This window comes from Clinocottus analis, unplaced genomic scaffold, assembly GCF_023055335.1.
Source record: "Clinocottus analis isolate CAN_PGR_092001 unplaced genomic scaffold, fCliAna1.0.p SCAF_47, whole genome shotgun sequence".
NCBI lineage: Eukaryota > Metazoa > Chordata > Actinopteri > Perciformes > Cottidae > Clinocottus > Clinocottus analis.
Window position 1 is genome coordinate 42,501 of NW_027176204.1, and position 18,401 is coordinate 60,901.

Sequence of the window (18,401 nt, forward strand, 5' to 3'; positions counted from 1 at the left end):
GGCCGGTGGGCCGAGCCCCGGGACACTACGTTCTTTTATCACGGGACTGAAGAGTCCGGGATGCTGAGACAAAGACTCACACACAAAACACAGGTTTTGCAGAGCACTTGCAGCAAAAGACCCCGTCCTCAGTCCTGAGTTCTGATTCATGATGCGTAGAGAGCAGGGACACGTTGGAGCGCCTGTGTTTCCACCTCAGGTCAGAATTTACCAGGAAAATAAGACAATAAGAAGCCCAGGAGACGCGTGCTGGAGGAGGGTTATGGATATTTCAAGTATAATTTATTGCGTTGCTCTTATTTGCAATGTGCAGGACTGCAGGTTCATCACCAAAACTAATGGAAGAAGAAGAAGAAGAAGAAGAAGAAGAAGAAGAAGAAGAAGAGGAGGCCTCTGGTGCTGGGACAATTCATTTGTTAGATTGAAATTGTTTGAAGTTTATTTACAGATAAACTTTTGCATTTTGTGTTTTGAAGGTTTTCAACCTGATGGAGCAACCAGTCAACAACTAACAAATGAGGAAAACATAAATATTGAGCTGAGTTGTGAAGAGTTGCCCCGTGTGTCCTTTGGGGTTCATGTAACAGGACAAGTTTCAACAAACACCTGAACGTGACGATTCCCTCTGCAGAGGAACACACAGCTGGTGAGCTCCTGTGCTCCAGGTCTGGGTTCAGGTTCCTGTGTCCGGGTCGGTTGGCAGTGACGAAGAGAACAACAACCAACATTAGAAACCCTCAGGGAGGAAACAGCTTAAAGACGACCAGCCGCGAGCCTCCGTCACGTGCACAGAGTGCAGCGTGCACAACACGTGCAGCGTGCAGCGTGCACAACACGTGCACAGCGTGCAGCGTGCACAACACGTGCAGCGTGCACAACACGTGCAGCGTGCACAACACGTGCACAGCGTGCACACTCACTTCTCACACAGTCGTTACTTTTAACCAAAAGATGTTTGATTTATTCTCCTTTTGCATCCACACACAAAAACAATCAGAAAAATAAAGGTGCAAATATCACAGTATCTTAACAACTCACATGAAATAAATCTCTTATTTAACAAAATAATATTTACTGTACATGAAGCTAAAGCGTAAATATCTTTAAATCAGGCCCAATTCTTCTATAACTAGAGTTTAAATGAACTCTTGTTTGGTCCATTTCAAAAGATAAAGACCTGAAAATTATTATTTTTGACATTCATTATTTTTGAAAATGGCCTGGACCAATAATAATAAAAAAGTCATTATTATAAAACATTCAGCGGGTATCTATTCCTCTATGCACACACACTGTAAATGAATTAAACTACTCACTGAGCTCTTGTTTCATTTCTGAAAAGATGGAAAATCTAAAGTGCTAAAAAGTAAAATACAAAAATAAAAAGCTTATCTAAGGTTCAAGGGGAGCTTTAAAAATAATAAAAATTATATATATATATATATATATATATACATATATATATATATATATAAATATATATATATAAATATATATATATATATATATATATATATATATATATATATATATATATATATATATATATATATATATTTCCCTGTCTAGATTCAAAGTCTTAACTTTACATCCAGTTCATCATTTACAATCTCAAATAAATTCTTTTCCTTCTCGCAGTGGACCGAGCGAGGCCTCATACCGGTCCTCTCTCCTCTCCTCTCTTTTCTCCTCCTCTACTCTTCTTCAGAGAAGATGAATTTCTTTCTTTCTTCCCTCTTCCAGCCGGTGTGTCCGCTAAGCGGACGGCGTTGATTTTAAAGTACTTCCCGTGAGGCTTTGACTCCGTTCAGCTCGTCTCCGTCTGTGTGCAATCGGCAGCTCTAACAACACAAACAACACTTACAGCGAAATGGACCCAACGTCTGATGAGAGGTGACTGACGGACTCCATGTGAAGACTCCGTCCAGGAGGAAGACTCCGTGCAGGAGGAAGACTCCGTCCAGGAGCCGGTGCTCCGCTGAGTCAGACAGCGAGTCCACAGCCAGCAGTTCCACTTTGAAAAGAAGACTGAATGTGTTTTTGTTTGTGTTGACATGAAGAGCTTGAGTGCTGGAGCGTTGCCGCGCTGGAGCACAGTCCGTCTAACTCTTCTCGGGCGGCTGCAGCATGTGCTGCCGGGTCGAGCCGGTGCTGGAGCTGCCCAGAGCCGAGCCGCCGGCTTGCTGCCGCATCCAGTCCAGCATGTAGAAGCGCAGCATCAGGAGGAAACCTGGAGAGCAACAAAACCAGATTCAATCTTTGTTCCCTCTGTCCAGTCTTCACGTGTTGAGGGTCACCTGAGTGGAGACAGTCGACCACATGAACCTGCACTGCACAGATGTGAACTCTAAATGAATTAAGACATGAGGGGCCAGCGCAGAGGATCTGGTGATGGCAGCCACCTGTCAACCACGAGGAGCTAATCCAGTGACAAGTCCTACGTCTACACAACCAGACTTCTTTTTGCACACAGAGGAGTCGCCCTCTGCTGGTCAGGAGAGAGAATGCACGTTTTAAGACGCTTCAAAATGTTGACGGCTTCCCAAGTGAACCGATGATGGACCCACTGAGCCACAGCCTCCTTTGACTTTTAGAGATAAACATACGTAATGTGTGTTTCTGTGGGATTACATTCATGCATTTGGAAGTTGGCCTTTATTCTTTAATAAAAGAGAGAACTTGATGTCTAATCACTGTATCTGTGAAGATGCAGTTTAAAGATGTAATTTGTTCCCCTCCAGTTTCCAGTCTTCATGCTAAGCTAAGCTAACTGGCTCTGGCTGCAGGTTCATATTCATCTTAAAGGCCTGAGAAAAGCATCCATCTTCTCATTTCACTTAGCCCAAATGAAGTATTTCTTCACACGCTGAGTGAAAAGAGTTGGAGCTCATGCTACATATTAACCACTGACCTCCTTTAAAACTCAAAAGGAACAACTAGTGTATCCTAAAACTGTCACGCTGGACACAGAACTTTCTCTTATGCAACTACCAGCAAAAACGTGTTCACAAGTTGAGTTCCTGGATGAAAACAAAGCCCCGGCATGAGAGGGGAAGCAGCGTTTCTCCTGATCGGCAGCAGCAACAGGAGGCCTTGATTAACCACGGCCATTGTCTCATTCCCACGCTGATACAATGGGCCGCTGGCTGCAGATACAGTCACCAACCTGAGCCAACAGCCAACAAACCCTGACTATAAATAGTTCTGTGAAAGTGGTGGTGATAAGATGATGATACAATTACACAAATATGTAGCTTGTGGCTTATTTCAAGTCTGTTTCTCCGCGTTGGATCATCGGGATATTCAGCTAGATGACAACAAGGCCGTTTAAAGTCTGCTGAAAACAATCTGCGGCGACTAACTGGCGCAGTGCAGCTCGAGCACGGACCTTGAAAAGAGTTGAGGATGCAGGAGAGGAAGAGGACGGCGTCAGAGAGGGGCCCGAAGTCCAGGAAGGTCAAACCCCAAGATGTCCCAAAGAGGCAGCTGAGGCCCCAGATGCTGAGGAACGCCACGCGGTTCTGCCGCCATTCATCCCGCGTGCGGATCTCCCTGTAGACCAGGAACAGCATCACGATGCCCGAGACCACCAGGACGACCAGGACTGTCATGTTGGTGAAGTAGTGGGCCAGCAAGGCCTTGTGGGTGTTTTTCATCCAGCACCTGGAAACACAAAATGCACTCAGAGAGAGGACGGATCAAATGCCCCCGTGACCTTGAGCTTGAGTTTGTATTCCTGCTGTAAAGTTGTCATTCATACACTATCCAGGCACTGTTTCTCCACAGCGGACATCTTGGTCCTAATAATAAAGCGTGCTTACATCCGATAAGGATTGGAGACGTCATCGCTTGGCACCACCTCTCTCAGTCCATAAACGTCCCCGACTGCAGCCAGGACGACCACAGGAACGGCCGGAAGAGCTGCGAGGGGATTGTCAAGCGTCCGCACGTTAACGCCACGTTCACCTCAAAGCGCCACGAGACAAATATGCAACTTCATCGCGCTCACCGAAGCCGACCAGGTTCCACACGTAGGGCTTCGGGGAGGGGCTGAAGACCATGTGGACCAACCAGAAGGTGTGGAAAACCTCTACGCCCATCCAGGTGAAGGAGCTGAGCAGGGTGTAGTGGAGGCCCGCCCCCACCCAGACGCACACGCTCTCCCCTCCGGCGTTGGCCAGGACCGCCGTGAAGAAGAAGAGCAGGTTGAGGAGGCCGAGGGCCACGGCTAAGCCCAGGTGGATGGGGACGGACTGCTCCTTGGAGCGCCTGCTGGAGGGGAACGAGGAGTCAATAGTTAGTGAAAAATGAAACGTGTGTCTCTTTTGATGAGCTGCACATGCAGAAGCAGTATTACCTCTTCCTGCAGAGGAATACGATGAGAGCAACACAACTGATCACAGACACGGCGCAGCCCAGTGATGTAATGGCGGTCAGGGCCAGCAGGTGGCGCACCGGGCGAGGCTCCAGTTGCTGTAAAAGACAGACCCGTCACAATACAGCTGTTCCCTGATCCCATGACATCACATCTGTATATTAATGTTGCTCAGTACGTTCATCTCTCAGGTCCTCTGAGTGTGTGTGTGTGTCTGCCTGCACGACTCACCACCAGCACAGTGAAGTACGTCAGGTGGTTACAGAGGCACTCGGTGTGTGTCGCTCCTTTCTGTCGAGTCTTGCATCCGTCCTTCAGCCAATTGACCAGCAGGGGGTCTGCACAGAGGAGACAGACGAGAACACGCTGCTTTACCGTCTGCAGGAAGCGCAGACACGTGAATATTGTTTTTGATAAAGCGTTCTACCTTTCCTGGTGTCCCAGGACACGCACGTCCTCAAATGCAGTTTCTGAAACAAAAAGGGAAGCAGAGGTGTGAGCTGTAATAACTTCCCATCAGATGCTACCTGTCTGTCTTCATGTGGACAACATGTCAGGTATGGAGGCCGAGCTCTCCTCCTGGAGGCCGAGCTCTCCTCCTGGAGGCCGAGCTCTCCTCCTGGAGGCCGAGCTCTCCTCCTGGAGGCCGAGCTCTCCTCCTGGAGGTCCAGCTCTCCTCCTGGAGGCCGAGCTCTCCTCCTGGAGGTCCAGCTCTCCTCCTGGAGGTCCAGCTCTCCTCCTGGAGGTCCAGCTCTCCTCCTGGAGGTCGAGCTCTCCTCCTGGAGGCCGAGCTCTCCTCCTGGAGGTCCAGCTCTCCTCCTGGAGGTCCAGCTCTCCTCCTGGAGATCCAGCTCTCCTCCTGGAGGCCGAGCTCTCCTCCTGGAGGCCGAGCTCTCCTCCTGGAGGCCGAGCTCTCCTCCTGGAGGCCGAGCTCTCCTCCTGGAGGTCCAGCTCTCCTCCTGGAGGTCCAGCTCTCCTCCTGGAGGCCGAGCTCTCCTCCTGGAGGTCCAGCTCTCCTCCTGGAGGTCCAGCTCTCCTCCTGGAGGTCCAGCTCTCCTCCTGGAGGCCGAGCTCTCCTCCTGGAGGTCCAGCTCTCCTCCTGGAGGTCCAGCTCTCCTCCTGGAGGTCCAGCTCTCCTCCTGGAGGCCGAGCTCTCCTCCTGGAGGTCCAGCTCTCCTCCTGGAGGTCCAGCTCTCCTCCTGGAGGTCCAGCTCTCCTCCTGGAGGTCCAGCTCTCCTCCTGGAGGCCGAGCTGGAAGAGTTTCTGGTAAAACTACTTCATTTCAATCAATTTTGTATTGCCAAAGATGACAATAACTGTATAGAAGTATACAATCTTCTGGCTGATGGTGTAGTTTATGGTTCACATCCTCACAGTGAGACGTTCAGTGAGACTCAGTCTGGCCTCCTGCGTGTCTGCACACCACAGAGAGTTTCAGTCTCACCGAAATAACAATAGTGGAGGCGTGAACGCTGTTTTTTTCTGTGCGCGTGTGCGTCGCAGAAGGGAAGCAACACACATGCTAAGCGTATGTTTGAGAGTATGTAAGAGTATGTTTCAGTATGTGAGAGTATGTTTCAGTATGTAAGAGTATGTTTCAGTATGTAAGAGTATGTTTCAGTATGTGAGAGTATGTTTCAGTATGTAAGAGTATGTTTCAGTATGTAAGAGTATGTTTCAGTATGTGAGAGTATGTTTCAGTATGTGAGAGTATGTTTCAGTATGTGAGAGTATGTTTCAGTCTGTGAGAGTATGTTTCAGTATGTAAGAGTATGTTTCAGTATGTGAGAGTATGTTTCAGTCTGTGAGAGTATGTTTCAGTATGTAAGAGTATGTTTCAGTCTGTGAGAGTATGTTTCAGTCTGTGAGAGTATGTTTCAGTCTGTGAGAGTATGTTTCAGTATGTGAGAGTATGTTTCAGTATGTGAGAGTATGTTTCAGTATGTAAGAGTATGTTTCAGTATGTAAGAGTATGTTTCAGTATGTAAGAGTATGTTTTTTGGGGGTAGTTATTCCTGAACCGATGTGAGGTCCCGAGACAGAAGATGTCATGTGGACAGATGCAAATCTGTGATTTTGGGCTACACACAATGTATTTCATTGAAAGAAAAAAAAGATGGCATTGCTTATGTTACAAGAGGTATCAGAAGGAACACGGAGAAATAGTTTGTGTCTCATGAAAAGTATTCAGTGTGAGCAGGAGTGATGAAGGCCAACAGGAGACGATGGGCTCTGTCTGGAGATAGCGGTCAGCGAGCAGAGGGAACAGCGCAGCGCCATGAGCCTGGGAAAGCCCGTTTAAGTATCTTTTGCAAACCTAACATTGATAAGAGTTGATTGTAGTGATGTGAGAAAAATGCTGAGTGAGCAGAAACCATATCTGGACTAGTTCAGTTCTACTGTGTTCCTCTCAAAGGGGGAGTTACTTCTGATATGCTCGTGACCTGCTGCAGACTGCCTCGCTGTTACATCTTTCCTCCTTTTTTGCAAGAAATAAATCTGACAAAAGACAACTTTGATTCCTGAGACTCTTCTCCTGAACATCCTCCAACACACTTGACCTCATGATATTACCGAGATGCACTGATGTCAGACGGGTGATGTACACACGTGTTATCATCTGCGATCACACGGCCACAGACACAACGAAGGCAGAAAAAACACACAAACTTACAGGTATGACGGCATGGTGAAACTCAATCCTGATTGGCTCAGACAGATCGGCGATGACCTCGTTCTCCACGCTGATTCCCACCACGTCGTCAAGAATCCTGACCTCTGTGTGACCCTCCTGCACACACACACACACACACACACACACACACACACACATCTTCACCTGAGCGTGTTTACACACAGAAGAACTGAGGCGGTTCCGTCTGCAGAACTGGTTCCTGGATGAAGAACAAGGTCCGACAGACGGACTCTTACCTGGAACAGGGAGTTGTTTTTAAAGAAAGTGCAGACGACTCTGTTGGTCTTTTTGGCAGCTCGCTTCAGAGCGAGGGGGAGGTGCACGGTGGTGGTACTGGTGGTACTGGTGGTACCTTTGGTGACCTAAACACAGAGAGCGGACCACTGCGCATTAGAGACGGCACATCGGGGTTTCAATTCAATTCAGTGTATTTTGTGCAGCTCAGAGTCACAAATTACAAATGTGGCTTCACAGTGTGTGCATCTGTCCTGGGACCCCACACCGGAGCAGGAACGACTTTCACAGGGAGAGAAGTGAAGGAACCGTCGACAGAGCACCGGATCAGGGTCCCTCTGAACTCTCAACTCAACGCATGGAAAGAGAGCTGCAGACGCACTGCTCGCCAACCGGCTCGCCACGAGGCACCGACTCCCCATCGCTCCAATAAACAGATGTAGGAACAAAGCCAACAAGGTAGAATGTGCAGCGCCGCCCTGCTGCCCCGCCCCACGCTGTCACCCAGGGGTGTAATCACTGCTGTGGATGTGCATGTGGGTTGCCGGGCCTCCACACACACACACGCTATTTTAAGGCAAAATGTCAGCTATCAAAATCCGTCCTCTACTTGTCAGCGAGACGCCTCCATCGTTTGCCTTTCATGTGGTTCTCCTCTCACCTATTTTCCTCCTCTGAATCACCCGCGCCCCAGACTTGAATGAAGCCGTTCAGGCAGCTACTCATTCACTGAGTTAAAAACCTGCTATGAGAAGGAGCCCCTGATTAAAGAAAGTGGATGTGGACAAACAGCCGTGTGGCCGCCTCCTCCAGGGCGCTGCTTCAGACTGCGGAGCTCAGTTACATGAACATGTCGACTGAAGACAATTGTCCCTTCTGCTGCACAGTTTAAAGCAGACTTTGTAGACTTTGAGTGAATAAACTCATATTTCATGAACTCTGTCCGTGCCTGTTGACTTCATCTTTGAAGAAGCTGTCGCTCTCTTTTACTTCCCCAACTAGAGACGTGAAGAGTTGTCACTTCAAAACAAGCCGTGTTCGGATCCCTTCTGCTTATTACTATTGCGTATAGTGTTGTGCTAGCAAAACACACAAAGGAGCCCACACAAAATGTATGCGCGTGTTGCAGTTTCTGTTTGCGTCGCAGAGGAAACGCGACGACACAGCTGAAAGGCACCGAACACAGAAAGGTGTGGTCACAGTGTCGCTGATGTGGCCTGAAGGGAAGCGCACGTCAAAGTTTGTTCTCGACTAAAGAAACACACGTTTATACGTCGGCATGTACCAGATATCCTCGGTGGTGAGGTTGTTTTTCTCGACTGTTGCAAACCTGAATTCTTTTGTGTGTTTGTGTGTGTGTTATCCTCACAGGCGCCGTGACATTGTAGCCTCTGAAATCCTCCTTCATGTCCACCTCAGACCTGCGAGCGCACGGATGCTCCATGTTGCTGACGTCTGAAGACATAGTCCTGCACACACACACACACACACACACACACACACACACACACACACACACACACACACACACAAGCATAAGGTGAAATAGAGGCTTCAGAGGGTTTTCAAAAAGACCCGTCCCTCCATAACATGGTGGTAATTTTAGCTTCTTGTTTGTAGTAAAAGATAATTAAGACAAAGTCTTGTGAAAATGATGTGATCATAAAAACGTTGACGGTGCATTTGATAAAAAAAAAGAGAGAGAAAGAGGAAATTACATGTTGACTTGGGTGGATCCCTGACTCTCTTCATCACATAACGCTTCTGCAAAACACAAGCACACAAACAACTCTAAAGCTGACATTTTAAACTGTGACACTTCAGCAGAAACCTTCTGTTCACGGGAGCAGCTCCAGTCTCACATGCGACTGCACTGACGGATATTTAGGGATCAGCGTGGAAACAGTGACTTATAGGAGAATAAGGCAGAGCATCGGCGGACCCTTCGTCCGTCTGAATACATTTACTCGTGAGGATCACACGCGTTCCCCCTTACTGCAGTCGATGGGCTGTCCGGTGAACATGTACGCGGTCATGATTTTGTCCGTGATGGTATCTCCTTTGACTCTTCCGTTGGCGATGCCGTAGGCTGCCTCGGGTGTGTTGGCGCCGTGAGACAGATGTGTGCAGCAGGAGCCCTGCAGGCTGGCGGGCCAGCACAGAGAGAGGTTCCTCCCTCCAACCTGCGCAGCGGAAGAAGACAGAAAGTGGTGAGTTCCTGCCAGCGTCTCATGGAGGAACCTTTAAGGAAGCGCAGGGAACACGTCGTCCTTTTAGACGCTCCACTGCACGGGAGCTCCTGCTACCTGCAGCTTCAGCTGGTCCAGCAGCGGCTCCCAGTACAGGCAGAAGGCAGTTTCCTGCAGGGCGTCGAGGCCGAGCTGCTGGAGGGGAATGACTTGGGAGCGCCTGCACTGCGCCGTGATGAGCCCGTTGACGGACAGAGAGCTGTGATCTGCAGAGATGGAGATGCCGCTGCAGCCCGTGGAGAGGTTGACGTTCAGGCTCAGGGGGCCGCCGCCATGGCGCCACGTCCCACAGAACGACAAGTCCGTGTCATTTTCACTTGAACCTGAAGGAAACCAAACGTGAGGACACACACTGACAGAAGGCGGCTGGTGTTTGGGTTCCTTGAAGTATAATGTATTTAAACCTTAAGAAGCTCGTGCTAAAGACAGACATGTCAACGTAAAACTGTACTTCAGCCCTCTTCATAACGACCAGATTCATTCATTTTGTTTGTTACATTATTGTACGCATGCTTCATTCTGGGGTGATTTCTATTATAGTCGTTATCATGTCGGTGATTTGCAACAACATTTAATTTGAGGCAACATAGTCAACACGAGGCTTAAAGAGCCTCTTCAGATGAAGGAGTTGGTGTTTGTGCCAGCGTGTCATCTTACCTGTGGAGAGGAAGATGAGGAAGACGAGCAGCCCTCTCAGGTCGGCTGTCAGCCGCGGCTCCATCGGTCACGACTGCGTCGAGAAACAAAGAGAGAGGAAGGCGGTTGAAAAAGAGGGAAAGAGGGAAAGAGGAACACGTCTGTGGCGGCGCGTTAGACGGACAGCAGACACAGAGACAAACGTATCGCTCACCTTGTTTCTACGAGCAAACACACGTCTGCCACAAAACAAACAGCCCCTATCTACAGGCCGCACAGGTTTGACATAACACTCTTTTTATTATTTCTTTAATGATACTAATCTTACCCAGACGCCGGTTTGGTTATCTACAGTCTCTTATCAATGAATACCAACGAGTTCCTGCTCAAAATACACACAGGGACCTCTCTGTGCTGTTATCAATGGAAACAGTCTTTCCCCTTCAAATGGTGCGTGCACGCACACACACACACACACACACACACACACACACACACACGCACGCACACACACACACACACACACACACAGTCTTTCCATCTCCCTTTAGCAAGTTGATTTTTTTCTCGTAGCAAATTCAAAAACATGGCTGATGTCACTAGTTTCAATATTAATACACAGACGTGACATGAATTGGATAGAAAGAGAAGACAGTAAGAATTTCTCTGACAAAAAAAAACAACTAAACATTGCGTGAGACTTACTCAGACGCATGTGAGTGTTTCTACTCAGACGTTTGGTAATCAACCACACACACACATTTCTGTACTTTTTCGGTTTCTGCCAGACTCGTCCAGACAGCTGTCATCGCCCACACGACGCAACTTCAACACAGCGAACAAGCGCTGCGTCTGTGACCCAAAGAGGTGATGAGGGTGGATTTTTGCAGGCTGGGGGTGGAGGTGAAGGGGAAGGGAGGGTGCAGTCGCGACTGTCCTGATCTCATCATCACAAGATGGGAAACCAGTGGAACCAGAGACACAGCGGAAAGGAACAGCAACGGAAAAGACAAAAAGATGCAGAGAGGAAGACATCGTGCTGCAGGCCTGGAGGGGGGGGGGTCTATTTATAACGACGGACTCTGAAACACACACCTGACACTGGAGAAGGACCTGAGCCTTGGACAACCACTCATAAACAAACACACACAACAAAAAATGGACATTGAGCAACACAGAGCAACAAGCAACAATGCAGCAACACAGAGCAACGCAGAGCAACGCAGAGCAACACAGAGCAACGCAGAGCAGCGAGCAACGATGGAGCCCTTTAACGAGCTCGCAGGCCATTTTTTGAACTGGCTCAATGTTTCTGTGATCAGAGTAATTCAGAGAGCGATGTCGCGGGTCGCCTCAGAGTCAGCGGCGCCCTCGCCGGCCTCCCGGCTGACATGCCAGACTCTCAGCCGGTGTAGTGTTCTCTCGGGCTAATTGCTCTGAGAAAAGCAATCTCTCAACGAGCTGTCTGCAAACTCCATTCAGCAAAATGTACAAACAGTCTCACTGACGTTTCTGCTGACAAGATAAACGGAGAAGAGGTCGTTGAGCGTAACATGGGAGACGTTTTGGATCATCAGGGACACGCAGATCAGGTTTTACATTGTCGTGTGACGTCAGATAACTGCGTCTTCATGAGGTCGGGGGGGCAGATGACCAGACCTGGACCTCAGGATCAGGTCTTAACCAGGTTTAACTGTATCAATAAAACATAAAGCATCAGCACGAATACGACTTTCTAACCTCATATATGCCAGCTGTGGGTTACTGGAGCCAATATAATGCTGTAAATATGTTGGATCCATGTTAAAAACATCATGGGAATAAAAAGAGGACCGTTTGTGGCTTGGTGGGTATCGGTCTTCTTCATTAAGATCTGATAACGTGCATTTGCATCGTGCAGCTGTGACTGCACATTCATAGTTTAATCATTTCCATGACAATGTAATGGACAATATAAAAGAAAGCGAAACAATATAATAAAACATGACAGAGATCACTTTCACTTCTGTTAATCACGCGGCCCCCGTGTGAAACGGTAACTTCTTTATATTTGACACGCCATCACTTGCTTTGTGGTTTTGGCACTTCCCCTTTTTGATAATTCAAGTGCATCAATACAAAGCTTGGTTAGAAAGCAAGACGTTGAGGTGCGCCTTCAGGAAGCTTTATGTTGGCAATAATATGCCACACACACACACGCACAAACACACACGCCAAGACACATTCAACCTTCTGGCAGGTTGTTGAGGGTTAGCAAGGTGCAGCAGACCTGACCTCAGACCTCTCAACGACCAAAAGAGGGCTTGCTGCTCAGGGCCTGCAGTGCACATGTGGTGGCGGTCGCCTTCACGGGCCCGCCTGACACGTACAGGCGGGCTGCAGAAGCACACTCTCAATATGTGTTTCCTGATGTAATAATACACATTCGATGGATGTTGGATGGAGTCATTTGAGTGAATCAGTGGATGGAGGTAACTCACTGGTTAGATTCATGACTCAGATTGTTCGTCATGAGATCTGAGCCCATGTCAGCTGAGCAAACTTGTTTCTGAGTCAGAAACTGTTCGTAGATAACAATCGATTGGGAAAGTAAAATACCTGTGAAATCAAGATAATTCATCAACTTGAAGGTTAAGAGAGAGCTTCCTGCGTATAGGTGGTGTACATCATCTCTTAGTTATGTTTTATATCCGCTCAGCTCACTTTACCGACATGAAACCACAACACTCGATGAACGCATCCCAGGATTAACCCTTAGACCCTTTTCACTCATTACACAACCCACTGACAGACGCAGGAGACCACGGCCGTGTTCTGGGTAATGACGAGGTTACTCATCAACAAGACTCACAAATGCACTGAAGGGGAAGTGTCCTGGCCGCAGGCAGCGAGCGACCAGGAGGGGAAACACAGCGATGGCTTCAGTTCCCTAGACTTGTTTGAGAGACGGCGACAATGGCCTCAACCAACCACATCTGTGCACGTGCACATGTGCCCAACATGTAAAAATAATAATAATAAAATGTGTTGCCACTCCGTAGCGTTCATGTGTGTGTAGGTGACTTTAAAAAGTGTCCGGTCCTTGTATGTATGAGGTGGAAAACAGGACTTTACGGACAGTTTAAACCACTGTGATCTCCCTCTCTGCTGCTGAACTGAAGTGTAAGCTAACTCTCTCTCCACCCCCACGCCCTCTCTATTGTCCCTGCGCGGCGCCCAGGCATCAATTCAGCACAAGAATTTCCCCTTTGTGTGTGTGTGTGTGTGTGTGTGTGTGTGTGTGTGTGTGTGTGTGTGTGTGTGTGTGTGTGTGTGTGTGTGTGTGTGAAGACACAGAGCAATGACTGGCATAACGGATGTGTGTGACTGGAGCGCTGCTCGTTAACTTAACATTTCTCACTTTTTGTGAGGCCCTTCCTCCTGATACTCGCTGCATCGCTGCGCTCGTCACTCCTCCGCGCTCAGCAGGATGCAGAGCCCACGACACGCCGGCACACGTATGACCTCCAGCAACCTACGCACATGTGAAGGAGACGGGCCACCGTGAACCCCGCCGACCTTTCAGTCTTGTCGCTTTGCCTTTTCCAGTAAAAATGACACGCATGTCGTCTTCCCATGCGAGGCGTCATGTCGGGTCTGACTCACAGCGTTTGAATTCGTGCGAAGTGAAACTCCGGCAGCCAAAACAATGAGTGACACAGAGCGAGAGCGGCCCACCAATCGACGAGGAATGTCTGATCCATTTTATGGCGCTTTCAAGTTTTAATCTTCATATTCAGCCACTACTGCTGGATGTATAGTATAGTATAGAATAATATAGTATAGTACGACCCGCTACCAGTCTCATCTGTGGGGACATTGGTACAGCTATCTAGTTACAAAGCATTGACAGGTCTATGTATTTTAATTGTGCTTTTATGTACTTTTTTTTATGTCTTTTGTATTATCTGGACCTTGAGTCTGTAATTAAAGTTTGATTGATTGATGGATTGATGGTTGTATTGTTACAAACATCCATGAGGTCAAGAGAGAATGAGCTTAACTCACTTTGTGTATTTATTTGATCAATGTCTCAACAACTACTGGACGGGTTGACGTGACTTTGCTCACCAACCACACATATATGTGTATAAGAACTATATGTATAAAAGCATATGTGTATAAGAATTAAATGTGTATAAGAAGTAAATGTGTATAAGAAGTAAATGTGTATAAGAAGTAAATGTGTATAAGAAGTATATGTGTATAAGAAGTATATGTGTATAAGAGGTATATGTGTATAAGAAGTATATATGTATAAGAAGTATATGTGTATAAGAGGTATATGTGTATAAGATGTATATGTGTATAAGAAGTATATATGTATAAGAAGTGGACGTCAGGCATCAGTTTGTTGACTTCAGTTTTGAAGCTTTGGGTTTTGGCATTTTGGCCGTTGCCATCTTGGTATTTTTTAAGTGACACGAGGCCGTGGGGCTAACTACAACCAAACAACATTTTTAGTCAACCAAATTAACTCAAATAATAAAAAGATGTCCAGTGGTTTGTTGTGTTTACAACGCAAAAAACCTGCAAAACCATCTTTTGTGTTCTGTGAATTTGTGAGCATGTGAGCAACCACTATCTCACACAAAACCACGATGGTAAACATGGCAGACCCACTAAACATTAGCGTGTTAGCAACGTCCTTGTGAGAGAGTTAGCTTGCTGATATTGTCGCGCTGTGTAAGAGTCCAGCCTCACAGAGCTGCTCGCGCGTCGCACACCTTCTATTGAGCTGCAGGAAGCCAGGTGGACTCAGGCAATTAAGAGATGATTCACAGGTTGGACTGTGGATTCGAATGTTTAATTTATGCGATACAGAGGACTTGTTTTCTGCACAGTAGAGTATGCTACCTTTAAAAAATACCACTTCCTGCTGTTCTCGAAGACCTCAGAGCATCTGACTGTCACGTTTTCTCTGCCTGGTGTTCATGTCTGCTGCTGACTGCATTATGTCGGTTCTCCTGGTGCATATTGTGTCTCAGTTCTCTCTTGGAATAAGTTGTTGCTTGCGCAGCATTCCAGCTGACAAATCCTGACTCAAGTGAGAGTTCACACACAATATTTTGCAACCGTGTGTACAGTACATTGACTTTGCAGCGAGTGTCTCGGTTCGCTTTCGTCCCACTCGCTCTGCGAGCAGCAGAGGGAGGGAGTGAAGAATGCACACGGGAGAGTAATTCAAGGAACAAAAGCTGCTCTTTGTTGTCAGACCTCAGAGCTGAAGTGACAGGGAGCGTGAATAGGGGTCAAAGATCACTGGCTGCTTTGGAGGCTGTTTAAACCAATGGCTAAAAAGGCCATCTAACAGCTGTAGCTCTCTGGAAAACACTGCCAAAATGTCAGGGAAGCAAAACATATATTTTAAAACACAACCTTAAAGTCTCTTCTCACTTTTTCCCTTTGAATAAACAGGCCGACCTCATTTGTCTCGTTGCCAAAGCCGCCGCTGTGAGAGCACTTCATTGTGCCACACTGTGTCGATGCGCCGCTGCCAACGCCTTCAACAGATAAGATATGTGCTTGTCTTCATGAGGCGCAACGCGAGAAGCAACTGGCATTCTTGTGTCTGCTGTTTCAAGCGCTCATTTAAACGCATGTTGCGTTCACACTTCAGGACCCGCGAGTGAAAAGTGGAAAAGGGCGACGGTCACACAACAAGCAGCTGAGAGTGAGACTTGTGACATCTAATTGAAAGTGTTCACAATAACTCTGCATTTCTTTTTCCCTCTTCACAGCAGAACGCAGCAAGACAACCAAAAGCAAACGCGGCGTTGCAGCAACGTATCAACCTGGAGACTGGATTTAATGTGGCTGATGTGGAATGTTCCCCAGGCGACGCTGTGTGTGCACAAAGTGCATTCTTTGCAGAAGAGCCACAGTGATGCATGTTTTGTGATCCTTTATCTGGATCTTGCCATCCTCTGTGAGGAAATTGGAGGAGCAGGTGGAATGCTGCAGATATGTCCTTTGGGGGCTGTGAATAAATCAATAAAACAACACACACACGCTCAGACAACAGCCAGCATGTTATTAGGGCCTAATTCCCCCCCAGCGTGGCCTTAGGTGTGGGTCACTGGGTTTAGTCTGCCATCAGGGGCTTTCTTTTCCTCATTATAAAGCATGAAGGCAGTACAATGGAGAAGTGGTTTCTGCAGTGAGTCACACATCCTATGCAATATTTACATATCAAGGGACGGGGGGTGTTAAGAAAAACTCCACGGTCATTTTCAGTGCTTATCTGATCTGCAGGCTTTACAGATGTTGAAACAGAGTTTTTTTCTTTTTTTTTACACTTTGTCTTCGACTCTCTTTTTTCACCGAGTGAGCTCTTTTGATTGTGCACCAGTCAGGAAACCGCACGCTGAAAGATGAGCGAGGTCGAGCCTCTCTGACTTTAACGTCTCTTTGTCAACACCATGAACCTGAACACCAACCTCTTGATGAAGGAACAATAATACACAATAATAATACACTTCGGTACAACACTTTCACTGTAAATGAGGCGGATTCCTTAATGACTCCAATCAGAAACATGACAAGATAAATGAAAATGATTTAGCAACAATAAAGCTATTTTATTTTGATTCATATAGCTAATCAATCTATTACCGAAAAAAATCAAAACCATAAAAGTGGTTGTGTGTGTGCATATAAATACATATATATATATATATATATATATATATATATATATATATATATATATATATACAGCATGAAATGTCTTTTTTTTTGCTCTGAGACTGAGGCACTGGCTGCAGATGTTTTTTTCTATAATACATATATATATATATATATATATATATATATATATATATATATATATATATATACATATATATACATATATATATATATATATATATGTATATATGCAACCCACAAATATACAATAATAATGTAACAATCACAATATAAATGTCTATATGTCTATAAAGACATCAGCTACCTGTCCGTGTATTTATATTCATATTAATAAACACAAAACAACACAGTTTAAAAGTGATATCTTAAGGTATCTTCGTGACATGCTAGCATGTACTTCAGAGCTTTTTCCCAGATGTAATGTACCGCGTCGTGTCCTCGGGGTGTGGAGCCTCACCTGTGTGGCTTCTCCTGGGAGCCGTGGAGGGAGTCTCGTCTCCCCGACAGTACTTTCTGAAGCTTTGGGTCAGAAACCTCCAGCCACGGTTCCGCACAAGCCGATGAAGGACGAAGCAGCTTTCACGTGAAGCCGGGATGGACGCGCTCCTCCAGTCACAACAGGACAGGACCGAGGCTGACCAAAGAGAACAAGAAAAGAAAAAAAACACTTAATTCGCGTCCACTTGCTCTTCCTCGGGTTATTTCAGACGTCTTAAACGCGCTCGAGACGACAGGAGATATATATATACAAATATATATTGTTTTTTCTTCTTCTTCTTTTTACTTTTTTATGTGGGAAAGTCCGAAGGAGACGCCGGACTGAAGCGTTGTCTGCGCGGTCACACACAGAGACTGCGCTCGCGCGCGGACTGTCAGCGGGACTGAGGCGCGAGACCGGATCAAGCAGTGAAGCGGCGCGAATGAAAGCAGCTCCACTTCCGGTTCGGACTTTCACAATAAATAATATTATAACGCCAGTGTCGGAGCTGTGGACGTATGATCACGTAGCTTGTTTTTATTACTTTTTACATTTTTATTTAATATTCCCTTCTATTTTATTTAATACTTTCTTCTGTCCAGACACGTTTTTTTGTCGGCTATAATGTTACAGATGTACAACTAGTTTGTACAGGTTGTAGCCTGCATGTATGCTCACTGCACCTGAATACATAATCCCTTGTTTAGCATAGGTGTAAACCCTTTCTCTAACACCTACATTATTAGGCCAATAATCAATTTGTTTAAATTGCACTTTTACTCCTTTAGGGGGGTTTTTTTGGACCAAAAACATTGCGCCATTATTTTGAAGGCAAAATAATTTCCTGGTTATGGTCTGTTGATCCTCACTTGATGGCTGTCGAGTAACAAGGTGTGAAACGGGAGGTCAGGCGGAGTTACGTGGGTCTGGTTGGGGGTTAAAGTAAGATAAGATAAAATGAGATAATCCTTTATTAGTCCCGCAGAGGGGACATTGCAGGATTACAGCAGCATTGCACAAAAGAGACACATAGTAAAATGAAAT

The 18,401-nt window shown here is 46.6% G+C and overlaps 1 protein-coding gene across 2 annotated transcripts; it reads right to left on the reverse strand.

The window, feature by feature from the left end:
- Positions 1-1,564: 1,564 nt before the first annotated feature.
- Positions 1,565-17,757, reverse strand: adgrg1 (adhesion G protein-coupled receptor G1). Of its 2 annotated transcripts, none has more exons than XM_068599422.1 (16): positions 17,664-17,757; positions 17,337-17,513; positions 10,211-10,283; positions 9,611-9,876; positions 9,301-9,487; positions 9,023-9,068; positions 8,674-8,773; positions 7,307-7,432; positions 7,050-7,166; positions 4,803-4,845; positions 4,607-4,713; positions 4,358-4,473; positions 4,010-4,269; positions 3,822-3,921; positions 3,389-3,663; positions 1,565-2,230 (listed from the first exon to the last, which is right to left on the reverse strand). In XM_068599422.1, exons 3-16 carry the CDS (start codon positions 10,272-10,274, stop codon positions 2,103-2,105), a joined length of 1,935 nt encoding a protein of 644 aa, XP_068455523.1. In that variant the 5' UTR covers positions 10,275-10,283; positions 17,337-17,513; positions 17,664-17,757; the 3' UTR covers positions 1,565-2,102. The 2 variants fall into 2 exon arrangements, with proteins under 2 accessions (XP_068455523.1, XP_068455522.1); XM_068599421.1 differs by having other exon boundaries at positions 4,010-4,272.
- Between the last annotated feature and the right edge of the window lie 644 nt (positions 17,758-18,401).